Raw genomic sequence first — 26,625 nt, 5'->3', positions numbered from 1 at the left:
GTAATCTCTATCAACAACCCAGCTACTGTCTTCCATCTAGTCTAGGATTGAGGCACTAACTTCCTTCATTTTATTTCTCAGGCATTTTAACAGAATTTAATTCTCACTTTCTGGCTGCCAGCAAGGTTCTTTGTACATGTATCCCAACACCACACCCTTCCTTCTCTTCTCATTTGATTCAAAAATGAAAAGACATTTAAAGATACACTAAATTTTAGTGCAACACATAATGCCCTTAGGAAATGTTAGCTTCCTTCTCTTCACTAAATCAAGGTGGGTGGCTGTCAACCGGATCTGGGAAGATACGCGTCAGCAAATGTCATCATTGAAAACTAGGATTCCATTTCTCTTCCACCTTCTTTTTTCAAAACTCACTTAGTTCTGCCCAACAGGAGGTCAGGAAAAAATGAATTTTGATAGGGCAGAGCAGGAAAAGATAAAACTAAATGAATCATATAAAAGCACATTTCATATATGAAAGAGAGTTAAATGAATCATATATAAAAGCACATATAAAAACCGCAAAAGCACTGGAGAAATTTAGATGTACTGACTGACCTCAAGACACCTTGAACCAATTCCGTATTAAAAGTGGCAGAGTTTGCAAATGGCTGATTCTGCTTTTCAAATGACTTATCAAAGGCATCACAGGGTGGTGATTAAAGCAAGGACTCTGGAATTATAGCATACGTACAAATGACCTGTGCTTAGGATACCCTCAGTGAATGCTAGCCATCTCCATTCTTCAAAGGTAGCTGGCCAACAGGCAGAGGGATGTAACCTGAACATGCATGCTTGCCCTAAAGCAGCAGCAAATTGGAGAAATCATCACAACTTGGGATGTAATTTCATTATTGCAAACTGGGAGCCTGATTTGTCAGAGCATGGGTGAATGACACTATTGTTCTGGGCAGACTGATATTAATCCAGTTCACAAAAAAATGATGCTACAACTAGAATGATGGATTTTATAGAAAAAAATTATCTTCAGAAAAACAACCATTCACATCCTCTGATCACTGCATTCTCTTCCAGGATACAATCTACCTATCTGGTTGTTCAATGAGCTCTGAATCAGAAGAATTATTAACAATAAATGATTCCAGCGTGGGTAATGGGTCAGGCTAAGACAGTCTCACTAATATGTGAATTAAGTTATAGATTCAAAGCAATCCCAATCAAAATACCAGAACTGGTAAGCAGATTCTAAAGTTTAAATAGAAATGCAAAGAATCTAGAACAGCCAAAACAATTTTGGGGGAAAACTGGAAAAAAAAATTCACCTAATTTTACAATTATTATATAGCTACAGTAACCAAGGAAGCTTCACATTGGTGTAAAGATAGACACAAAGATCAATGGAACAGAAGAGAGAACTCAGATATAGACCTTTGTGTATATATATATAGTCAATTTTCAGTGGCAGTATTAAGGAAATTCAATGAGGGAAAGGATAGTCTTTTCAACAAATCATACTATAGTAATTGAATATTCACATGCAACAAACAAAAATAAACCAAAAAACCTTGATTTTACTTCACACTATATAATTAACTCAAAAATGAACCATAGATCTAAAGGTAATAACTAAAATCTAAAACTTCTAGAGGAAAACACTGGATAAAATATTTTGTAGAGGGGGCGGGGCTTCTATGCATTATATATCTAGTTGCATCCCATACCATATAGAAAAATGATAATTATAGCATGAAATTCCACTCCTACCTTACACCACACACAAATCAATTCCAGAGGGATTGCCATTCTATGTAAGAAAGGTAAAACAATAAAGTTGTCTAAGAATTAGGAGACCTGGAGTCAAGACTCAGCTCATCAATAGCTTAGCTATGTAATTTCTCTTCATGCCTCAAAATAAGGAATAGGATCAAGTGATTTCTAAAATTCCTTTATATGTCTTAAATTCACATTTCAAAAATTTATATTCATCTTTCCCATAAAGTGTAGGAATGTATCCTAAGGAAATAATAAAACAAGTTTGCAAAAACACGTTAATTGCAAAATTGGCTACAGCCTAAATATACTATCAGAGACTAAATAAATAATGGTACCTCCATGCAATGGAATACTAGGGAGTCATTAAAAAGGAGCTAGATCTTTGTATTTTGGTATAGAAAGGTGTCTAGGATAAGTTGCTATTTGTTTATTTCTTTAAAGCAGATTACACAATAGTAAAAGATACAAATAATAAGATTCTCTTTATGTAGCCCTGGAGGGGTGACTCAGTCGGCTGGGCGTGGTCCAGTGCACCAGGAGGTTGGGCTGATTCCTTGTAGGGAGCCTGCAGGAGGCAGCTCACTTGGCACTCTCACATGATGTTTCTCTCTCCCTCTCCCTTCTACTCTCTCTAAAAATCAAAAAACTATTCTTTTTTTTCAAAGAGATCCTCTTTATGTGAAAAATATTCAATAACTATTTCTTGATCGTCTATTAGATACAAGAAGTCACTGGGCGGTATACTAGGGTGAACAACACTGAATGAAACAGACATGTTAGTGGCGAGCTCAGGCCAAAAAAATAAAACAAATATGACTATTGATGCCATGAAGAAAAACTAGGGGTTAAAGAGTGACATTAGACGTTCCTGTCTTGGGGTGGCCCAAGAAGCCTCTCTGAGAATACGGCATTAAATCAGAAACTGAATCGTGTGAGAGAACCACCTGTACAAAGAATTGGGTGTTGGCGCGTTGGAAGCGGTCTGTCTGGCAGCAGGAACCGCGACGGCAAAGGCCTTGAGCTTGGAAAGAACAAAGGGCGCCTGGGGAACAACGCGAGCAGCGCCGCGGCGGCGGAAGCGCTGGGGAGGGGCCCGGGCGCGGGCCAGCCGCCCCGTCGGCCGCGCTGAGGACTCGGGCCTCACAGTGCGGAGCGGAGCCCCGGAGGGGTCTGAGCAGGGCAGCGACTTCAGGCGACGGCTTCCCAGGAAGCTGCATGTGTATCGCGCAGGAGCAAGAATGGAAGCCAGATGTCCAGCCTGGGCATCAGGGCGAGGGGGTGAGGCCAAGGAGGAACCCCCGATGGCCGCTGTCCGCGCACAAACTTAGGTCTGCACGAAAACCAAGCCTGGGAGAGACGCGCCGAGGCGGCGGGGAAGCAGGGCATGCATCTTCCCAGGGTAGCGCGAGGAAGCAGTTGGCGGCGACCACGCTCCTCCGTCCGTCTTAGGCATGCGCCGCAGCGAGCCCCGCCCACCCCTCTGCCCCCACGCCCCGCCCCCAGGGCGGAAGCAGCCCCTCGCGGGGGCGCCGGAGACGCCCCCGCCGCGCCGGAAGTGCTCTCTTGACTCGCCGCGCTGTGCCGCGGAAACATGGCGCTGGAGGCAGGCGACATGGAAGATGGGCAGCTTTCCGACTCCGATTCCGACATGACGGTCGCGCCCAGCGACAGGCCGCTGCAGGTGCCGGTGAGCGCGAAGGGCGGGCGGCTGGTTCTGGCCTGGCGCGCGGAGCCCCGGCCGCGGGCCCTGCGCTCCCTGCCCGGCATCTCGCTGCCGAGGAGGAACCGCGGGGCTGGCGGCCTCCGGGAGGCCGTTTTTTCTCCACCGCTTTTCCTTTTCTAAACTTACCGACCTCCCCACTTCCGCGCCGCTAGGATGCCCCGGAGGGGACGCCGGCCCGCAAGAGCCGATGGAGCCCATTTTTGCCCTGAGCAGAGAGGGAGACGGGGGGTTAGGAATGAAGTCCTCGCCTGCTCAGGAGCCTGGTTGGTCTTCCATGTTCCCATCGGACCTAGCTTTGTCACGCGGTCATGTGGCACTGTTTTTGTGTTCGTGCCCCAGCTTCTAAACGGCGTTTGCCTTGACCCCGCACTGAGCACGCTCTCGGAGGCCTTGGGGCCGGGTTGCCCGCTTCGAATCTTGGCGCCGCCGCCGTGTGACCTGGGCGGGGTATTTAGCCTAATGCGCCCGTCTGTGGACCAAGAATGATAGCGCTCCGCCACTGATGGCGCGGTTGTAAGGGTTCAGTGGAGCATACTGCTTGAGAAATGTTAGCTGCCGTTATTATTTGAGCCCCGGCACGTGTGGCTCAGTTGGTTGGGTTGCGGACTCGATCCCGGTGGGGGTGGGGAGCCCCTGCCCGAGGCAGCCGGTGGTTGTACCGCTGTCACGTGGATGCCCCTCTCCCCTCCTTCTAAAACGCCTTAAAATCTATCTATCTATCTATCTATCTATCTATCTATCTATCTATCTATCCATCTATCTATCTATCTATCTATCTACCATCTATCTATCTATCTATCTACCTACCTACCTACCTACCTACCTATCATCAAGACTACCTAATGGACTTAAGTCACCCCACTCCCATTTCTAGCTCAACAGATTAGTGTTTAGTACAAAACAAAGATGATTCTTTTGCATATAAATGACACCAAGGTACTTTGTTTTCAATCTCTTTCAGGTTGTTTTACATAGATTGACCCATGACTTGGTAAACTTACTATCAGTGGCTCTACCAGTAGTAAGTCAGGGAATCCTACCCATAGTTTACTATCTAATCTAAAAGGAATCTAGTCACAAAACCGGGAAAAGGAAGTTGATGTGTTTAAATCGATCAAAGGCATTTTTGGAAAGAAAGGAAACAAATTCTGTTTTAAGGCCTAGTAAGTGTGTATGTCATTTTCAAAGATTCTGACAATAACTGAAAAGATTGAAAATCTTCTAAAGGTGAGAATGAAAGGCTTTGGTAATTTTTTAGAAAGAGGCCTTAGAACTAAATTCTGCATTAGCTCTAGAAATAAGCATTTGTGCCTTTAAAATTGGAAATTCCATGTGGACCTTTAGAAAAGTAGGGGCTGAATTGGTACAGAGATAATTGTTGAAGATCAGTTCTGCTTCAAAATGGTCCAGCTGAATCCCTAAGTAATTTTTTTTAAATAGCACATTGTGGGTGGAGTTGATGTGTTTTGTGGAATTGACTGATTTCCTTTCTCTGGCAGAAAGCACTAGGTGGGGACAGTGTGGTGAGGCCCTTCCAGAGCACTGCAGCAGCCTGTGCACCGGTATCACATTATCGGACTGTTAAAGGTGTGGACTCAAGTGAAGAGAGTTTTTCTGATTCAGATGATGATAGCTGTCTCTGGAAACGCAAGCGACAGAAATGCTTCAACCTCCCTCCCAAACCAGAGCCTTTTCAGTTTGGCCAGAGCAGCCAGAAGCCGCCATTTGCTGGAGGGAAGAAGGTTAACAATATCTGGGGTGCTGTGCTGCAGGAGCAGAATCAAGATGCGGTGGCCACTGAACTTGGTATCTTGGAAATGGAAGGCACTATTGACAAAAGCAGACAGTCCGAGACCTACAATTATTTGCTTGCTAAGAAACTTAAGAGGGAGTCTCAAGAACAGACAACAGAATTAGACAAAGAGCTAGATGAATATATGCGTGATGTCAAGAAAACAGGCTCAAAGGAAGAGGAAAATGGGCAAGGTCATCTTAAAAGGAAACGACCTGTCAAAGACAGACTAGGGGACAGACTAGAAATGAACTATAAAGGCCGGTATGAGATCACAGAGGATGATTCTCAGGAGAAAGTGGCTGATGAAATTACTTTCAGGTGAGCATTTAAACTTTTCCTTGCAAATGAGCACCTGACCAACTATCTTCCATTTAAAGGAAATAAAATAGATTCCAAATGCATTAATGATAATAGTACTTTTTAAGATTTTTTAAATTTAAGGAACAAACTCTGGTCTTATTTGGTTGTATGGATATATTTGGATTTTATTTTGGACAGGCTGATAGAATAATTCTGCAAACTTTTATGAACTTAAAAGCAATTCTTTCCGTTTAGTGCTATAGAGCTCTTTATATAAAAACATACCTTTTAAAATTGTGTGGGTTTTTTTTTTCCAAGCATTCATGACTTTTTTGTTACTTAATTGAAGCATATTGTACATTTGATGAAATTTACCCATTTTCAAGTGTTGATATTTTTTAAAATGTATCAGTTGAACAACTCTCACCATAAACCACTTTTAAAGCATTTCCATCACCCCAATAAGATCCCTCATATCAATATGCCCGTTTAAAGGTAACCCCTGTTCCCGTCTCCAGATAACTGCTAATCTTTCTGTAGTTACAAATTTGCATTTTCTGGATTTTTCATATTAATAGAATTACACAATGAGTGGTTTATTATACACACACATATATGCATATCTATATTGAATGGCTATTCCACCTTTTGGCTACTCTGGAAAATGTTAAGACTTAACAGCCAGATCTTTGGACATGTATTTTCACTTTTCTTGGGTAAATACTTCAGAGTAGAATTGCTTGATGTAAATTAACATTTCATGTATTTTTAGTTCAAATTTTGTTTAACTTGTCATTAGCTCTAAATCACTAATGAACAGTGTCACAGATTTGAAAACAAATATTGTTCAAGAGTAAAATAACTGGTGGGAAAACAAGTGCTTACTCTCCGGGCAAGCCTGTCAACACTAGTGCTGGATTTTTAAACTACTGAGGAAGCTTGGAAAAGTGTCAGACCTGGAACTAAACTGTGGTCCCTTTGTTCCTAGTCTAGTGCTCTTTGCACTGCCTCCTATTGAGAATAAATAAGGGGAGCCAGGTATAGTTAGGGAACTGGTAAGACTCCTGCAGCATTAATCCTCCTTCACTCTGTGGAGTGTGGGCTGACATTACAAGTGTTGCTTAGGCTCCTGATGTTTTTATTTCTGGGTGGTAAAGTGAAAGTCATAGTACCTATTTCCTAAGGTTGTTGAGAGAATTAACTGAGATAATGCATGTAAAGTTCTTAGGATTGTGCTTATCCTATAATAAGCCTCAGCAAATATTAGCTATATCCTTTTGTTCTGAAGTGGGGAGCCTGTCAGGGAAAATTCCTATCCATTTTAAAGCTCCCAGATATCTCTGAAGTTAGGAGAGCTGATTTTCAGGCTTAATAATTGAAAGCTAGTGTATGTAATTTGTTTTGACAGGAGTGGACTGGTTTTATCTTTTGTGTTTAGGCTTGCATTCTCCTTGGTATATATGCACATTTACTTTGAAATCCTCCGTAATCCAATAAAACAGAGTGAAGAGGCCAGTCATGAGACTTGAGATGGAACCTTGAGGTGCCTACTCCTTGGGTGACCCAAGATAGGAATGTCTCCATGTCACTGATTTCAAGGTTAAATACGGAAGATTTTGAAAAGCAAATGCTATTAGAATAGGATTTAATTCTAGTTGAGGAGTAAATTGGAGACTAAGGTAGATTTCAACTTTATACAAGAAATGAAGAGGTTAATATTTCTTTATTTGTTCTTTATCAGGTTGCAGGAACCAAAGAAAGATCTGATAGCCCGGGTAGTGAGTATAATTGGGAACAAAAAGGCCATTGAACTTCTGATGGAAACTGCTGAAGTTGAACAAAATGGTGGCCTTTTTATAATGGTAAGTCTAAGAGCTTCATTGTTTCTGTTTTGAATTGTGCTTCATATAATTTTTTTACAAAACAAGCTTGTCTCTGATTATTGGGTCATAAATTTGCTATAAATTATTGGTTTGAGATTTTAAAAAACTTTATTAACAATGAAAACTGAACTAAAAATTATTGTCAGTTTTGATACTTAGAAAAAACATATGTAATTTGTAGCCTTTTAGTGTGCAGACACTAACCCGGAACCTCAGATTTTAAAAATATGGGTTTTGGAGTTAGGGGGTCCTTGTTTTGAGTTCTGGGTCTGCAACTTATTAGGTGTGAGGTTTGACTAAATTATTTTACATCTGGGAGCCTCAGTCCCCTCACCTGTAAGAGGACGATTAATCCTGTGTTGTGGGGATTAGATCACAATGCCCAAGTACTTAGTTAGCAACAGTGAGCAGAAGGGTTACTCTTGGTATAATTCATGCATTCTTGAAAATTGGTTCTTGGGGACAAAAGGAAAAAAAACCCTTGTTTTGTAAAAAGCACAATAAATATATAGTATATCTGTGAGTATTAAATTTCATGGGTGTTGGGGGTGAATAGGAAAAAGAATGTCTAAAGGCTTCTGCTGTGTGGGAAAAAATTATGAGGAAAAAGGTTTCATAATGGTAGGAAGAGCACTCCTGTGGCTGGGGCCAGATCCCAGGCAGTGGCAGTTTATCCCATAGAATGATTTTGTAGATTTCACTTAATTCAGCTTTCACCTCCAGGTGAGGGTGAAGTTTAAATGGCTTCCTCCTTATTTGCTCCTTGGAAATCGGAATGATGACATCACAAGGGAGTAAATCAGTGAATGTGTGCTGTGGAAACCAATTAGAATTGATAGCACCAGCTGAGGAAACAGCCTGTGGACATAGATTACCAAAGTCAAAACTGAAACAAATTGTAGTAGTCATGAGTGTACTGGCCCCATTTGTGTCATTGTTGAAATACTTTGATTTTCATTTAGTTGAGCACAAATTTATAGGTTCATCAATGTTTTAATTCTATAGTAATATAATAAAACTTCATATTCCAGTTGAGCTAATGCAAATCTGTTGGGAAGATGGAAGTCCAAATTCATGCTCTTTTGATGCACTTTCCTTTTATCACTGTGTGCCCAGCACTGTGTTAACATAGGAAGCTTATGTTGTAGTGGGGGTGGGAGGGAGACAACCTATAAAGAATAGAGCATCTTCAAGTATATTAGAAAGTGGTAAGTGCTATGGGAAAAGAAATAGATCAAATGTAGGTAGAGAGAGGAGAGGAGGGCATTTCAGTTAAACTGGAGTGGCCAGGGTAGACTTTATTGTCGCCTTAGGCACATCTCAGTTTAAAAGATACTTTGGCCAGCGTGGCTCAGCGGTTGAGCATTGACCTAGGACCTAGGAGATTGCCCTTCGATTCCCAGTCAGGGCACATGCCGGGGTTGCGGGCTCAATCCCCAGTATGGGGCTTGCAGGAGGCAGCCCATCAATGACTCTCATCATTAATGTTTCTATTTCTCTCTCTGCCTCTCCCTTCCCTTCTCTGAAATCAATAAAGATATATATTTTTTAAATAATAAATATATATATATTTTTAAAAAGATACTTTGGCCATTTCTGGGAAGAGTCTATACAGTATGTTTTTCCTGTTTCTTTTGTAGAATGGTAGTCGAAGAAGAACACCAGGTGGAGTTTTCCTGAATCTCCTGAAAAACACTCCTAGTATCAGTGAGGAACAAATTAAGGTAAAAATGATAATGTTCTTGACTTTTAAGATCCATAATAATTTGACTTCCACTCAGGCTCTAGCTTCATTTTCTACTAATCTTTATCGCCTGCTCTGCTTTAAATTGGACGATTTTGTCATAGTCTCATTTCAAGCGAAACTTGTGCCTTTTGTAAAGCTCTACCTCTTTTTCTTCCCTTTCAGAGCCAAGACCAAGATTTCTTTTATGGCAACTTTTCCTGGTTTCTTAGCACGTAATTATTTTCTACCCTCCTACAACTTTTATTATTAAAAAATTTTAAACATGCAGAATAAATGAAAGAATGGAATGAGTACCCATGTGTCCTCCACTTAGATTCAGGGGTTGCTGATAGTTTAACATTATTACTTTACAATTTATTTTTGTACTGTTTGGAAGTAAGTAACATCATGACCCTCATCCCTAATTATTTCAACAGACTTCTCTCAGTAATAAGGACAATATTCTACATAGCCATACTTACGAGAAATAAAACAATTTCATAGTTTTGTCCAATTTCTAGACTTCAATATCCTGAATTGTCCCAAGAATCTTATTTTCAACCCTTTTCTCCCCAAAACATGATTCTGTCCAGATTTTCACATTCCATTTGTTATATCTCTTTTGATCTTTTTAGTCCCACATTTTCCTCCATGATTTAGACCTTTGAAGAGTCTTCAAGAGTGTACTACATTCTTGTGATTGTCTTTTCATGGGTTTGTTTTGTTCATCCCTCTATCTCCAATATTTCTTATAAACTAGAAGCTAGGCACTTCAGTATTCTTAATCATTTTTGTGTTAATAGAATGTCTTATATGGGAATTCTACAACGTGGGTGTTTCATAGCTCAAAATTTGATATCTTTCAATTTGTTAATTAAGGAACATGATTTTTTTCAGCAGGTATAATCAAGAGTTAACTTCTTACATTGGAAAAATGTATGCACAGGGAACATAGCTGCTATATTTGAGAAGGGTTGTATTCTCATTATTATAGTGGGTGATAAAAGTAATAAGAATATGTTGTAGCCATACTAATTATAATGCTAATGATGACATAAGTAAGAGCCATTTTTCTTGAACTGATGTGAGCATATTTTGCATCTGTTCCATGTTGGGGGTTTTTTCCTTAGGTTTTCTGGCTGTTCACTTCCCGGTCACATTTCAAAGCTCTGTTATTGAAATTGCTACAGGGAATGTTACTGTTGTTGCAGATTTGAAATCTCTAGTTAGTAACTGCTTTTTTTTCCTTATAGGAACAATTATTTTTATAACATAAATCTGTAACAATATAAATTTCCTTAGGAACACAACTATTGAGAGGTAGAACAGTTGTACCTTAATGTTTTCCTACCTCCCTCACAGGTATAATCCCTGACAGTGTGTACTTAGAAGGAACATTCTTGAGTTTTCATTAGATAGCAAAATGTCAGTCTTTTCAGAGAAATAGCATGATATGATGAGTAGAATTCTCTAAGATTCAAAATGTGGGTTTTAATCTTAAATTTGCCATTTAGCAGTTATATGACCAGGAGCAGGTCACTTACTCTCCCTTAGCCTCCATTTTCTCATCTGTAAAGTGGGGACTTTAATAGGTGCTCTGCCTAATTGAAAGACCTTAAGGGGGATTAAATAAAAGATCTAGAAAAGCTTTCTGTAAGTAACTAAACCTTGGGCAAAGAATTTCCAGAAGCAAGAGAAAAGAAAATAGCACTTACCCTTAGCCTGGATTAGACCAAATATTTATATGGCTTAGTCTTTACCACAGGCTGTCAAAGTGGGTGTTACCCTGTTATGCAAATGAGTAACAAAAAATGATGTGCCTGGGATCACACAGACACTGGCTTCAAACCTATGTTGTTTTCACTAACATGTCTTTGAAGTTCAGTTCTTCTGACTTGTACAGAAGGGGATTTTAATGTTAGGTTTTTATGTTAAACTGTCAGAAACACTGCATTAAAATAAACAATAGAAATATTTAGAATATCTAGTAATAGGGGAATGTTGACTTATAGGGACATTCTTAAAAGGACTATGCTATAGCCTCTTGTGAAGCAATTTTAAGAAAATGAAAAAATGCAATACTGAATTTTTTTTAAGAGGCAAAATACAAATTTATAAAGAAAAAAAGGCATGGGATAATAGTTTGGTATATAAAACATCAAAATGTTACAGTGATTTGATCTTTTGTGAGGGATTATAAATGTTTTGGCTTTTAAGATTTCCTCTGCTTTTCCAAATTTTCTGTATGTGCATGGATTGAGTACCTTTGTTATTAGAGGAAAAAACCTGAAGGCAAATAGAATTTTATTGCAGGTAATTTCATATGCCATCCAGATAATGATGATGTTATAATTATTCTTTTCATCACTATATTGCTAACAGTCACAGTCTGCAAAACTTGGAAGCCAGAACTAAACTGAGTGGGCTTTCCTTTTTTGCATTTGATTTTGTTTTGTATGTGGCCTTGTACTTTAATTTTTGTTTTAAAAAATACAAAGTCGGCCCTGGCCAGTGTAACTCAGTTGATTGGGCATTGTCCGTGCACCGAAAGGTTGTTGGTTCTATTCCTGATCGGGGCACATGCCTCAGTTGCAGGCTCGATTCCCAGTTGGAGGCGTGCAGGAGACAGCCAATCGATGTTTCTCACTCACATTGACGTTACTCCCCCTCTCTTCCTCTCCCTTCCTCTCTCAAGTCAATTTTTTCAAAAAATCAGTAAACTATTCTTTAAAAAAGAAAATAGTCACAAAGTCAGATAGATACTGCTAAACATTCTACAATACACACAGGAGACTGCCACAACAAAGAATTATCCAGCTCAAAATTTCAGTAGTGCCATAGTTGAGAAACCCTATACTAAAAGGATCTCATATTTTCATGCTATAAAGTCCTTTTTCTGGCATCCTGTGCTATTTTTATGCCTGTGATAAAAGTTTTTGACAAAGATTTACATTGTTACATGTGAATTACAGTAATTTTATTTATTTTAATCCTCATCCAGGGTATGCTCATTGATTTTTAGAGAGAGGGGAAGGGAGAGAGAGAAAAACATCAGTGTGAGAGAGAATATCAATTGGTTGCTTTCTGTAAATACCCTGACCAGGGATCGAACCTGCAACCTTTCGGTATATGGGACGACACTCCAACCAACTCAGCCTCACCAGCCAGGGCTACAGTAATGTTTTTTAAGTGATGGAGTTGTTCTTGCATTATGTAAGTTACATTATCATACTTGGTCACACAATTCAGGAATGGCTCAGTTTCTTAGCACATGGTTATTGATGATATTTCAAAGTAAATCTTTATTCCAAAGACTTCTGTTTTATTGTGATGAATTATATTTCTATTTTTGTTTTTTAAGATTTATTTTAGAGAGGAAGGGAGAGAGGCATGGGGAAACATTGATGTGAGAGAGAAACATCAATCTGCTGCCTCTACACAAGCCCTACTGGGGGCGGGGTCAAGCCTGCGACCCGGGCCTGTGTTCTGACCAGGAATCAGACCCAGTGACCTTTTGGTTCATGGGATAATGCTCAGCAAACTGACCCACTCCAGCTGGGCAGTATTTCATTTAGATTCTAAACGACATGGTTTTTCTACTGTATCTTTCCATTTAGAAACCTTTAATTTTAGAGATATGTGTTATGGTATAATATGCATGGGCCCTGGACCTAACACTGTGTTGAAGCATAGCTTCATCTTTTTCTTGCAGTGGAGACTTATTTAATGTCTTGGACTCTGTGTCTAATTATGAGTCTAATAATAATGGCTTGTTTTTTTGTGAAAAATAAAGATAATGTGAAGGGTCTGCCGTTTTTTTAAAAAATTTTTGAATGTTTTTATTGATTTCAGGGAGAGGGAGGGAGAGAGAGAGAGGTAAGAAACATCAATGATGAGAGATCAGCTGCCTCCTACATGGCCCTACTGGGGATCGAGGCCAAAACCTGGGCATGTACTCTGACCAATACTCAAACCATGACCTCCTTCCTGGTTCATGGGGTGGATGCTCAACCACTGAACCACACTGGCCGGACAAGGGTCTGCCTTTCAACGAACGGTAGTTCTTATTTACTAAAGTTGTTCCTTTATTGTAGGCCATTTTCTACGTTGAAAATCAAAAGGAATATGAAAACAAAAAAGCCGCTAGGAAGAGGAGAACACAACTGTTGGGGAAAAAGATGAAACAAGCTATTAAGAGTCTGAATTTTCAAGAAGATGATGATACATCACGAGAAACTTTTGCAAGTGACACAAATGAAGCCCTAGCCTCTCTTGATGAATCACAGGAGGGACATGGAGAAACTAAGTTGGATGTAGAGGAAGACATTGAGGTTGACCATTCTCACGATTTGGACATTTTTTAGTACATGTTGAGGAATAATCCCTCCTACAGTGGTAATAAACCATTTCTACTGAATTGCTTTGTTTTACTTTGCACTGATAAATATGAAAATCTGGAAAGACCTGTTTTCTTGTTTTAAATAAAATTGAATATATGGGGAGATGAATGCAATTGATGAAAACATTTAGAATTTTCTCATGTCTGACAAAATACTCAAAAAGTATATAGCAGAGGATTTAATTTCTCGATCTGTTGCATGTGCTAATTATAACTAGTTAATAATCAGTTTTGTCCAGGTCATTATAACATGCCATTCAAAAGTTTTTTTTTTCCTATTTATCTTTGCAGAGAATTATGACTGGTTTCAAAACATTCCATTAGAAGATCCTAGTAAGACACATAAATTGTTAAACTATTTATTACAAATGCATCCAAATTTAGTTTGTCTGTGTCCTAAGAACTCTTAGGCTATTCTAAGGTTAGCGATTAAAATTCAAATAGGTTTATACTGATGGTTCTTCTCACTTATTTGTCCAGAAGTAAGTAAACAGCAGAAGCTTTTCAAAGATGTATTGATTCGTAACCTTCATGTTGTTTTGTTTGTCTTTTTTTTTAACTTATTAACTTGGTTGTACACTAAATACTGAATGTGATCCATACCCGTGTTATTACTTACCATGGACATTTAAACTTTTTTCAATGTTAGCCTGCTTAAGACTGTTTTACCTTATATTAAGGAAGTATTTAAAATGTCATGTCTGGCCCTGGCCGGTGTGGCTTGTGGTTAGAGCGTTGGCCTGTGCACCAAAGGGTCGAGGGTTTGATTCCTGGTCAAGGACATGTATCTGAGCTGCAGGTTCGACCCCCGCCCCCACGTGCGGAAACCAACCAACCAATTGATGTGTCTCTCACATCGATGTTTCTCTGTCTTCCCCTTCCTCCCTTCCACTCTAAAAATCAATGGAAAAAATATCATACCTGCATGGATTTTCAGATTACTCATTTTGATTGAAGGAGTAAACCTTCTGAAGGTGTAGGTTACTTAAGATGTTCCAAAAGTTGACTATAGTTAACAAAATAGATTAAGCAAAAGCGTGTAAGAAGTGATTACAAATATTCTTTGCAGGCAATATGCTTGAACTCAACGGGTCCTGAAATACATGGTCATTGGAGTTGGATTTAAGGATCTAAGTGGGAAAAGAGAAAAGTGGTTATTGGTTGCTTTTTATTCATAAAGAATGCAAAAATATTCCCATCTTGATAAAAGGCTTACATTTACAAAAAGATCCAGATGCAATTTTCAACTACTCTGAAACCAGCAGGTCACACCTGACTGTAATAGTTTTCTTAGCTGAAATTGTAGGTGTTTTTCTTGAGATTAACTTATGAGAAAAGATTATCTGATGCATTTTGCATTGAACTGCCCCTTTAGTGGTTTATTTTCTTTCTGCCCATCTGTCTACTAAAAAAATGTGAAATAAAAGAATGCAAAAATAAAATTAGTTTTGGCAGTCCTTAATGAGATTCAGGTGACTTTATTTTTTAATCTCAAATATTCTTTCATAAAATTATAACCAAGGAAAGAAAAATATGTTAAATCGGTAACTGGATACTGGCCCTGAGATTGTTTGAGAGATAATTTTAAAGGTATAGTACATTAGGAAAGACAACATTCAGAAATCTAAATGCCACGTGTTCATGCAAAGCTGATTTTTCTAGTGGGAGTTATGGTTTTTGAAGGACATTAATGCCTGAGAGGCTACTTTATTAAATGGAGCCTTCCTCCCCCCCCCCCTTCCTGATTCATTTTCTTCAATAGTTATTTCCTTAATATTTGGAAACCACACAGATTTCTGGCTTGTATTGCATCCTAACGTTATATATAGAAACCAACACAGCCTTTCTATGTATTCAGATCTAGGGATAGGTATCTAAACTTGCCAGATATGTATTCAGTTAACATTCAATGGACCAGTCAGTATATTTTGCAGTAACTCTTCTGCTCGGCCTAACATTTTTCCTACTAGCTGCCTAGTAGGATCGACAATAATAACCCTCCCCCTCTCTGTCCTTGTCATTGAGGTGCTCATCCTCACTTGTAACCTTTCTTTATTAAAATGAGTTTTTGTAATCTAAAATACTCTACAGTGTAACTTGAAGATTAGGGTTGGATTGGTTTGGGTTTAAGCAAATTTGATTTATACTCTTAAAGTGCACTTCTGATTAATAGTTGATTTAACTATTAACGGGACACATCAACCACGTGCAATATATAGAGGAAAATCAACTAAAGACAATATTAATATGAAGTGATTTGTGAATAACTAGTCCAATATACGTTCTGCTATGTTTCTCAAATTTGTAGTATGTCTGCAAACATCCTCATTTTTTTAATTGTTCATGATAAGAATGATGTTTTACTCAAGAAGGGATATAAAAACCAGCCTCCCCGGCTGGGCTCCGGCACCCTACTTGGTCATTGGGGGGCAGGCGGCAAGGGGATGCTGAGTGGAAGGGTAGCTCCCACTAGTGCCACCGCCACCTTGGTTAGGGACCCACAAGGCCCTTGTGTCTTGCCCCCAGAACAGTGGGACTTGGCCCCTGAGGTGTCTGGGCCGTGTTCACCATGAGGGACCTTCCTGTTGCTAGACGGTCCGTGACAGGGAAGCCGGTGGGATCTTCAAGCAGAGAGACTTCTATGCTTACCAAAAACCCCACTTCTAAACCAACAGGGAATATCCTACCTGTGCCTTTCAGCCCTACAACTGAATCTCCCAACAACACCGTGAAACCATCTACACCTCCAGCTTCCTCAGTGGCAATCACCACCTTGAAACCCATAGCAACATCTAAAATGATGACACTAGTCACTCACAAATATGACTTCCACCACCTTAAAGTCTACACCCAAGATAAGTGTTTCACAAAACACATCCCAGATGTCAACACCCAGGAGGACCACAACCCACAAGAGTTCGGTGACATCTGTTTCTTAATTAGTAACAATCACAGCACTATAAATTCTAAAGAAAGCAAAGGATCCAAATTTGATACTGGCAGCTTTGTCGGTGGTAATGCATTAACACTGGGAATTTTTCCATTCTTTACATTGAATGTAAAATGTATTATTCAAAAAGAGGCATTCGGTAGAGAACCACTGATGAACATGATTCCATCACTTAAGGACATCCAAGGACCAGTGGAAAGAAAGGTTGAGCCCTGGCCTGGTAGTTCAGTTAGTTGGAGCATCGCATCCTGATGCGCCACGGTGGCAGATTTGGTCCCTGGTTCGGACATGTACAGAAATCAACGGATGAGTGAACAGCAAATTGATCTCTCTTTCTTTCTAAAGATAAGAGCCCTGGCCAGTGTTGCTTAGTGGTAGAGCATTGGCCTGCACACCAAAGGGGTGTGGGCTTGATTCTCTGTCAAGGGCACATACCTGGGTTGCAGGTTTGTTCCCAGGGGGTACAGGAGGCAACCAATCAATGTCTGTCTCTCTCTCTCCAAACCTCCCTCCTTCCCTCTGTCCCTTCCACTCTCTAAAAATCAATGGAAAAAATATCCTCAGGTGAGGATTAACAACCAAAAAGTAAAAAGATAGGAAACATTGAGGCAACCCTATTAAAGGCAATATTCTCTTTTTGAATAGTGTAAACAGGCCATGCATACAATGTACAATATATTATATAAATATGTAAAGACTCCTCATGATTAGTAAAAGTAAAGAGTTTGGTTTGGGTTTGTTATTTTTTAAATATATCTTTTACTGATTTCAGAGAGAGAGAGAGAGAAACATCAATGATGAGTCATTCATCAGCTGCCTCCTGCATGCCCCCCCCCCCAAAACCCGAGAATGTGCCCTGACCAGAAATCAAACTGTGATCTCCTGGATCCTAGGTTGCTGCTCAACAGCTGAGCCACTCCTGGCTGGCTGGTTGGGGTTTTTAAGGGACATTTGGAGTGCAATGGTTACATTCACTTTTAGAAAATACATAGTAAGACAAGTCCTGTCCCATTTTCTTGTGGCATTGGTCACATAGGGCCAGTAAGTGGAAGACATCATCAGGGAAGGGCATGGTGCTATGTGGGCCTTCAAGTAAGGAGCTTGTCACAGCACTCAGAATGTTGATTGTGTTTATTCCTCACACAAAATACTTAGTGCCACTCAGAGCTGGAGATGTCTTCATTACTAATGCCACACAGCAGAAATTTTATGACTAAACCAGGTCTTAAGGGAAATTTTATATTAAGTGCCTCTTCCGAAAGCATCAATATTTTGTTTTAAAGCTTAGTTTAAAAACAAAATGCACCCCCTCACCTCACCCCCCAAAAAAAGAGATCAAATAAAGGCAGAAACAATATGGGGGTAGCCCTGTTAGAGAACCACTGGACAGCCCGTATCTTTAATAATAATTTCTTTTAAGCTTTCGAATGTAGTTGATATAATTATCTTTTTCCACTGTAATTTCAGCAAATTGCATTGTTTAACAGGATAATGTTTTAAAGACATAGTTGGTATTAAATAAGGAGTTAGATTTTTTGCTACTGTGAGACTATCATCACCAATGGAAATTGCTTTATTTTATATTCAGCTATTAATTATATATTTAGTGAATATTTTAAGAGATATAGAGCTGCTTTCAATATCTAGAAATGTTTAATGTCTTGTAAACACACCTAACTCATAGGGTGATGAGTGTACAATGCAGTGTGCAGATGGTGTTTTACTGAGCTGTACATCTGAAACCTGAATGGTTTTGTGAACCAATGTCACCCCAATAAATTCAATTTAAAAAATGAGAACAAAATAAATTTAACAAAACAAAAGACAAGGTTCTGGAGACAGATGGTAGCGATCGTTGCAGAACAATGTGAATGTACTTAATGCCCCAGAACTGTACAACTAAAAATGGTTAAAATAGCAAATTTTATGTTATGTATATTTTAATACAATAAAAAGTTTGCAAGTGAAGACTAGGAAAAAACTCCACACTTAACTTATAAAAAAGCCCCTTACATAATTTCTAAAACAACACTTAGAACTCTATATAGTCAGAACTATAGACTAATGGTCTGTTTATCAAGCCCAGGATTGGGGCGCTCCCCTCGAGCTGCTAAACCTACAGGATGCAGTGCTGCATTTTCCTGCACTGTAGATTCCACTCAATGATTTGGGGAAACAGCATTTTTATACTAGAACACGAATGTATTTTGGTATACATTCTTATGAAGTTTTAAAATGGGAATTTTTAAGACAAGGAACTTCCTGCCTCCTTATTCGAGCATTCTTCAGCCCGCTCCCCTTCCTCCCTTGCTGAAGACACGGCAGTTTCATACCTACTGTGTTATTAGAGAGAAAAAGCACAGTTGTAGGGATGCTGGGACACCAATATTAGCCAACATTTTGGAGTGTTTTCAGGTGTTTTTTTGTTTTTTTTAACCCTGAGCTGATTTTTTTTATTGTTTTTTTAGAGAGAGTGGAAGGGAGGGGGAGTGACAGAAAGAAACGTCGATGTGAGAGACACACGTCAATTGGTTGCCTCCTGCATGTGCACTGACCAGCCGGGGATCCAGCCTGCTCTTAACAACACTCAAACAGGCAACCCTTCAGTCCGATGGCCCATGCTCTAAGTCTAACTACTGAGCCAAACCAGGTAGGGCTAGTGTTTTCAGTTTTTCAGTTTATATTCTAGCACTCAAAACTCAGGGTCAAGCTTTGACAAAAGTAGTATTTAATCAGGCTAAATACTAAGATAGCATTTATCTTAGATTAGTCAAAGTAAATCACACTGATTTCTAATAGTCTAAAAATGAGCTAACGTACTAATGAGCATGCACCTGCATTTTATAGGAATTAAATTAAATGTAATTGTGATCAGCTTTTGGTTCACAAGAATATCATCTATCAAGAATTTTTATATCAAAAGATCACTTCTACTCACTGTGCATCATGGCCAATCGCTGTGATGAATATGGATGATAAATGATCCAAAATATGGACAGAACAGGATGTATGTGACACACTGTGTGGAGGAAATATAATATAAACACATGTGTTTACATTAGTTTGAAAAAAGATGTGGGCAGTGCAGCCGGTGTGGCTCAGTGGTTGAGCATCGACCCATAATCAGGTTTGATCCCCAGTCAGGGCACATGCCTGGGCTCCGGACTCCATCCCCATTAGGGGGCGTGCAGGAGGCAGCCGATCAATGACTCTTTCATCATTGATGTTTCTCTCTCCCCCTCTCCCTCTCTCTGAAATCAATAAAAACATATTAAATATGTATATATGTGTATATATATATATTTATATGGGCAGATATGTAAGTTATATGTTACTATCTTAGCCCTAACTGGTCTTTCAACGATTGCTTTCATATCTCTGCAAAATATACTTAGAATACATTTTATAGTAATAGGGGCCTTCTACATTTAAGTTGTTTTGTCCCCTGCATTCTTGATATTTTAGTACTTCAAATCAGTCAGAACTTTGTAAACAGGCCTGAAATTTTCTTGAGTGCTTGTTTCTTTAGCACTTTGAAGATAAATAACCACTTTTTAAGTAGTAAATGTCATTATATGCCTTTAAAGTGTCCTGTGCTTTGGGTTTGAAATAATTTAGTTGTCTTTTCTCTATGTGTAAGTTGTATAATTTGTTACTTTCCAGCTTTATTGACTGTACTTCAACACAATCAGACAGTTGGGGTTATGCACAAAAATTGAGGGAAACAGTGATTCAAACCAGTATTTTGCTTTGGAGCTCATTTCCTAAGCATAAACTTATCTTCCTAATTATGTTTACTTAAGCATATGTTCGATTTTGCTTGCGTTCCTTGAGAATGTATTTACTTGGAGATAAAAGCAATCCAGATGAACATCTAAATATTGCACAGCCGTTGCCGGCGTGGTTCAGTCGATTGGGGCACCATCCTGTGCACCAAAGGGTCACAGGCTCGATTCCAGGGAGGAGCGGGTATGGAGGGCAACTGATTGATGTTTCTCTCTTTCTATGCTTCTCCCTTCCTCTCTCTCTAAAATCAATTTTCAAAAGCCTATCCTCAGGTGAGGGTTAAACGTTAGGCGGAATCCAATAACTGATTTTAAAATTCCCTTGGGTAGTCCACAGAAAGGGTAACTGAAATATATATAAACGAGAGTCGCAGTGCATTACAGTGATCATTTTGTGTTTTTCAGGAAAAAAGTGGAAAGTAAATTCCTCTTTTTTTCCTTTTTATTGCAATGGCCAGTTTTTGCCATTTCATTGTTACTGAGATCTATTTTTAGAATAAAATTTTGTTCACCAAGGAAAAAAAAAGAAGGGGTAAAAAAACAAAACAAAACAAAACAAAACACCCCTGGAAATAGCTTCCAGATCTGCACTTCTAATCAACTGCTGATGGGTTGCTATGAAGTTGGCAGAACATTGTTACATCGGAGGCGGCAATGGCATCATAATTAGACTCATGGGTTTGTCAGGCCCTAGGTGAGAATTCCCGTCACCACCAGCAGTGATGGCTTCAGGAAAGGACACTTGTCCTACCTTACCTAAGCTGGCCAACAACTGTTCTGATGAGCATTCATATAAGCCTGCTAATAAGTGAGTACTTAAGGGTTTGGGCGTTTGGTTATTTTTGTTTGTTTGTTTGTTTGTTTTTTCCATCTGTGAACTACACAGATGAGGCCTATACTTTGTGCTTCCCCCTGGCATCTATGTAGAAAGCTTTATGTTCCAGAGAGAAGCAATGTGTGCGCAGGGAAGGAAAGTCTGACCTGAGTGTAGAGCATGTACTAAATTCAGAAGCTAAATCAGTTACTGTTTTTTGGGACCGGCCAGAGATTCCTTTAGGCAGTGGGTAGGCCTGAGGCAAATCACGGTACTCTGTCTTCTCCCTGAAAATCAGGTTAAAATGGACGTGGTGAGCACATTCTGAAGGATGGCAGGCAGTTGGAAGTACAGAGACACAGCCCTGACTCTTGAACTTGGTGATACGTAGGGATTTAATGGGTTCGTTATCTATCAGGTGGGCCTCAAACAATGGCACAGCTCTCTGTCCTGCAGCTGCCAAGGTCCGAACATCATGGACAGGGCACAGCTTCCTCCATTCCCTGGAGTAATGCTAAAATGATTATATTTAACTCACACGATATCTTTTTTCCTTGCCTTCCCAATCTTCAGGTGTAGTGAGGTTCATTTACCACGGTTTTCATTAAAACAAGGGATGATCCCAAGACGATATGTTATGCCTTGGAAGGAAAGCATGACATTCAGGAATATAAATCTGAAGGTATTTCCTACAAATATTCATAATAAAAAATATATGCTAGTTAATATAATGAATAGACATAATAATTATATAAAAGCCATTTTAAAATTAATTTTGCATTTTTTCCAGCTCTATTGAGGACTAATGGGAAGATATAGTTGTATATATTTAAAGTGTACGCCCAGTCGGGAGTGGCTCAGCGGTTGAGCATCGACCTAGGATCCAGGGGATCAGGGTTCGATTCCCGGTCAGGGCACGTGCTCGGGTTGCGGGCTCGATCAATGACTCTCATCATTGATGTTTCTATCTCTCTCTCCCTCTCCTTTCCTCTCTTTGAGATCAATAAAGGTATATTTAAAAAATAAAATAAAGTGCACAATGTGGGGATTTGATACACATTGTGGAATGATTACCAAGATCATGTAATTAACACCCATCACCACACAGAGCTAACTCTTGTTTTCATTTGGTGAGAATGCGAAAGATCTACTTTTAGCAGCTTTCAAGTACACAATGCTGTGTTACTAATTGTAGTCACCACGCTGAACATTAGATCCTCAGAACTTACTCTTCTTATAACTGAAAGTTTGTACCCTTTGGCCTATATCTCCTCATTTCTAAGCTCCTCCCAGGTCCTGGCAAATACCATTCATTCTATTCTCAGACAAAAATACTTGATGCACTTACACATAAACTTGCAAGCAAAAGTTAAATATCTGTATCTAGGTAAATAACCCAATTGAAATCCTAAAAGTAGATACACCGAGATATTTCAGAACTCTTTGTCTACCCTTTTCTCCACACAGTGTCACTTGCAGTTGTTAAGAAGCTATCAGAAGTAGGGCCCATTAAAGCTTCAGTACAGAGCATGTATTTTTAAAGTTGTACTGCATATTTAGGTTGAGAGCTATGGGAACAGTTTGGCTAGATTTACAGATAAGACTTGTTGCCCATTCCATTCTCCTATTCAGTCAGTAGTTTCACAACATTTTCCAAATTCAGATGGACCATTCACTTGTGAAAAGGTAAGTTGTTTCTTTAAAGGAGAATAGAATATATTATAATAATCAGACTACAAGAGGAGATTCCAAGTCAGGATTCCTGGAAAAAGTATATCACTAATTTGCAAATTTCTAATAGATAAATAATTAATGTTGATTAAGAATATACTTTGCCCAGAGATGACATTACAAAATACATATATATATATATATATATGTGACCATTACATGATATAAAAAATATCCTAAAAATATGGCTCAATTATTTTCTTATAAAATGCACACATACAATGTAACAAAGCTACCATTTGCCTTGAGATGATTGTTTTATATGTATTTTATGTGATATTTTAATAACAAAGATAAAACTAAGGAAATCAAGACTCAAATAACAGACATCAAAGTTATGTGGTTATTAAGACTTTCTACAACTCAGCAGGCATGGCTCAGTGGTTGCATGTCGACCTATGAACCAGGAGATCACAGTTCAATTCTGGTCAGGGCACATGCCCAAGTTGCAGGCTCCATCCCCAGTAGCGGGTATGCTGGAGGCAGTCAATCAATGACTCTCTCATCATTGATGTTTCTCTCTCTCTCCCTCTCCTTTCCTCTCTCTGAAATCAATAAAGATATATTTTTTAAAAAAACTGTTTTGAACGCATCAAAACATTTCTTATTCTTGAACTTACTCTTCATAATTTGGCATAATTTTCTATAACTATTTCACTTTTACAACTTAGTTGACAATGTTTCTAACAATTTTTTAAATGTAATTAGTGACTGGTGTACAGAACATTCGACCTTACAGAATAAAAGTGAAAATTAAATGAGAGCCCAGCCAGTGTGGCTCAGCGGTTGAGCATCGGCCTATGATCCAGGAGATCGTGATTCGATTCCCAGTCAGGGCACATGCCTGGGTTGCGGGCTCAATCCCCAGTAGGGGGCGTGCAGGAGGCAGTTAATCAATGACTCTCTCTCATCGTTGATGTTTCTGTCTCTCTCTCCCTTTCCCTTCCTCCCTCTGAAATCAGACATGTTAAAAAAAATTTAAATGAGAATTAAATGAAGTGACTCTACACTGAGCGAGTGCTAGCTGTGCTTTCCTTCCTTCTGTTTACTTTCACCCTTTTTTTCCTGTGGGAGATGACATAAGTACTTAACAATATAAAAACACAGCATAGCAGAGATGGGGCTGCATCCCAAGACCAGGCCAAAATGCTATTCATCAGTATTGAAGAATCAGAAATAGCCCTGGCTGGTGTGGCTCAGTTGGCTGGACATTGTCTGGTGCACCGAAAGGTTGGGGGCTCAATGTTGCTCTTTCATCGATGTTTCTCTCTCTCCCTCTCCCTTTCTCTCTAAAAAAATCAATAAAAAATCTTAAAAAAAAAGAATCAGAAATATGTACTTAGGACAATAACCTCAAGTAGCTGTTATTTTTCCAGCTGCAGTGACTGTAGAAGCAACATGCTTTATATCTATTTATAATACACTTAGTAGTTGGCAAAAGTTTTCCCCCTCATATGTAATATTTTATTGAAAACTCAAAGAATCCTTTAATAGTTTCTATTTTATTTGAGAAAAAGGAGTCTCACAGGGTAAGTGACTGGTACACGGTCACATAAGGGGTGAAGTTGAAGTTCAACAAGCTGACTCCAGGTTTCTGTATTTTATAGTCCGCAGTGCACTCTGCTTTCCTGGTGGTTGGAAGACACGGGCCAGAGAGCACTGCCTTTGGAAAAGGGATGTTGCCCTGTCCACTAGACCTTCCTTCTCGGCAGGGAGAGTTGGGCAACTTCCATCTTAATCCAATAAAGTCCCGTTCGGGGTCATGTACAGCAGGTTTTTCCCCTCTTAGCATGCAGAAATGTGCGGGATCCACGCTGGGCCTCTAGAAGACTCTCTGTTTCTGGAACACAGTGAAAGGCTTTGCCATGGGGAAGATCGGAAAGCTGTCTTGAAGAAAGGCCCTCCAGAGATAAAAATTGCAGATATGCCTCTGCATTCACCTCTCTCCAGATACCAAAGCACGGTGATTTCCCACGGCTTCAGGAGGCGGCTGGTTTGATGAAAGAAGAATAAAGCGATGAAGTGTTTCAACCTCTCTCTCTCTCATAAATGTTTAAGTGTGTCATACATTTACATTTCACCTATAGGTTCGGTTTAAAGGCCATAAGTCAGCTGCATAGTTTATGCATTACAAAAGCTTCAGAATGGAAATAGGCTCCGAACATGTGAGATGAAGTAGGGGAGCAGGAAAAACTGTCTCATTGAAATTCATTCCATACCAAATAGCTAAGAAATGAGACAGACCAGTAAGCCAGGACAAGTGGAACAGGGAACCAGGCAGATAGCTGAACAAACTTGCTGAGCAATTTACAGCCAGATACAGAAGGTCGCCTCCCTAGAGATAACATCTAGGCCATAGCTGTAGTTCAGCTCCAGGCCCAGAAAAGCAGCAAAACCAGGTGGGTGACCCCAGGACCAGCTGCAATGACGGATGACCCACGGCCTGGCACTGACCCTGAAGCAGCGCACCTGGAAAACTGATGAATATTCTGCTGGAACCCTCCCCTGAAACCCCCCCTAAGATTCCTGCCAGCAAGAAGGAGATAAAAGCCTCAAGACAAAGGACTCACTGTGAAGCAAACCCTCACCATCCTCCTGCCCTTGCCCATCTTCTTCCCTCACAGGCACTCATCTCCTAAACTCCAAGGGTCCCCACGAGACTTGCAACCAGGGGGAGGGATGGGCAGTGGCAGCTCGTCCCGGGCTAACCCCTGAACCTGTCTCCAAGGCCCCCTTTTTCTGACTTCCCAGTGAGCCAGAGCAGCCCCGCCTAGGCTCTCCTGTGGCTTCTTTTACCCTAAGTCCTTATTTTACTGTCCCCGGCTTTAATACATGCGCCTTTATAGTCACCTGGACTCGTACTGTGAAATTTTTCCCACACAAAGACAAGAACCCCCACACTACTGGCTGGCCGTAGGCAGACCTGGTAACGGAGCAGACTGATCCAACCCTACTCTCCAGCTTCGCCACACTCCTCTACCTTTCTCTCCTCCTCACTCCACCTTTATTATTCATCCCCTCCAATACTCAATGCCAAGTGAGCCAGATTGAAACAGCTGCAGGATGTGGAATTATTTTAGCTACTTTTTTGACAACCCCAAAATGCTGCTTTTTGCCCCACCCCACCAACAACCCCCACCCACCAAGGCTATGGACACTGGTAACTAATCAACATGGTAATTAGAAGTGTCTGACAGACAACTCTATGATACATCACACAATTTTAGTAGAGATGTGCTTTCTGTATTGGTTCAGTGTGCCCAGGTATCAATTTCCTATAGCAAACTGATTCACATAATTTAACAACACAAAAATGACCACGTGCAACACAGTGTAGCACTGTGGAAGACTGTATAGTGGTTTCTCAAACAATAAACATAAGGTAAACATTACCTTATGACCCAGCAATTCCTCTTCTAGATATATGCCCAAAAGAATTAAAAGGAAAAAAAAATGCCCTAGCTGGTTTGGCTCAGTGGTTGGAGCGTCAGCCCTCGGACTGAAGGGCCCTGGGCTAGATTCCAGCCAAGGGCATGTACCTCAGTTGCAGGATCGATCCCCAGCCCCGCTCAGGGCACATGTGGGAGGCAACCAATCGATGTGTCTCTCTCACATCGATGTTTCTCTCTCTCTCCCTCCTACTCTCTCTGGAAAAGCGATGAAAAAATGGAAAAAAATCCTTGCGTAAGGATAAAAACACACACCAAAAACCAGATATTTGTACACCAATGTTCACATCAGCATATTCACAAATAGCCAAAAGGTGGAAACAATTCAAATGTCCC

General features: G+C 39.9%; 3 protein-coding genes across 7 annotated transcripts in view; 2 read left to right on the top strand and 1 right to left on the bottom strand.

Moving 5' to 3' along the window:
- ALDH7A1 (aldehyde dehydrogenase 7 family member A1) overlaps positions 1-3,187 on the bottom strand; it is a 39,818-nt gene extending 36,631 nt beyond the window's left edge. Inside the window, exon 1 of the mRNA XM_081133388.1 lies at positions 2,679-3,187. The gene's annotated coding sequence lies outside the window, so the exon portion shown is untranslated. The remainder of the gene's footprint in view (positions 1-2,678) is intronic.
- Positions 3,188-3,229: 42 nt separating this feature from the next.
- PHAX (phosphorylated adaptor for RNA export) lies at positions 3,230-14,156 on the top strand. 5 transcript variants are annotated; one of them, XM_081133385.1, is made up of 6 exons: positions 3,230-3,421; positions 4,957-5,570; positions 7,294-7,414; positions 9,076-9,159; positions 9,345-9,394; positions 13,256-14,156. In XM_081133385.1, exons 1-6 carry the CDS (start codon positions 3,326-3,328, stop codon positions 13,341-13,343), a joined length of 1,053 nt encoding a protein of 350 aa, XP_080989511.1. In that variant the 5' UTR covers positions 3,230-3,325; the 3' UTR covers positions 13,344-14,156. The 5 variants fall into 5 exon arrangements, with proteins under 5 accessions (XP_080989511.1, XP_080989510.1, XP_080989508.1 ...); XM_081133384.1 differs by lacking the exon at positions 13,256-14,156 and adding an exon at positions 12,163-12,416; XM_081133386.1 differs by having other exon boundaries at positions 3,282-3,415.
- A 6,861-nt stretch (positions 14,157-21,017) lies between these two features.
- SPMIP10 (sperm microtubule inner protein 10) lies at positions 21,018-24,839 on the top strand (the record flags this gene model as incomplete). The annotated part of the gene is made up of 3 exons (XM_081132654.1): positions 21,018-21,103; positions 21,683-21,791; positions 24,630-24,839. 3 exons carry the CDS (start codon positions 21,018-21,020, stop codon positions 24,837-24,839), a joined length of 405 nt encoding a protein of 134 aa, XP_080988780.1.
- Positions 24,840-26,625: the final 1,786 nt, after the last annotated feature.

This window comes from Miniopterus schreibersii, assembly GCF_964146895.1.
Source record: "Miniopterus schreibersii genome assembly, chromosome: 3".
Taxonomy (NCBI): Eukaryota; Metazoa; Chordata; class Mammalia; order Chiroptera; family Miniopteridae; genus Miniopterus; species Miniopterus schreibersii.
Note: the sequence above shows the minus strand (reverse complement) of the source record. Positions and strands in the feature narration are given on the sequence as shown.

Bases quoted from the DNA above. Each gene is read 5' to 3' on its own strand.
- PHAX (XM_081133382.1), top strand. From the start codon at position 3,326: ATGGCGCTGGAGGCAGGCGACATGGAAGATGGGCAGCTTTCCGACTCC. The intron at 5,571-7,293 runs GTGAGCATTTAA...GTTCTTTATCAG, and splicing joins GCTGATGAAATTACTTTCAG to GTTGCAGGAACCAAAGAAAG. The intron at 7,415-9,075 runs GTAAGTCTAAGA...TTTCTTTTGTAG, and splicing joins ATGGTGGCCTTTTTATAATG to AATGGTAGTCGAAGAAGAAC.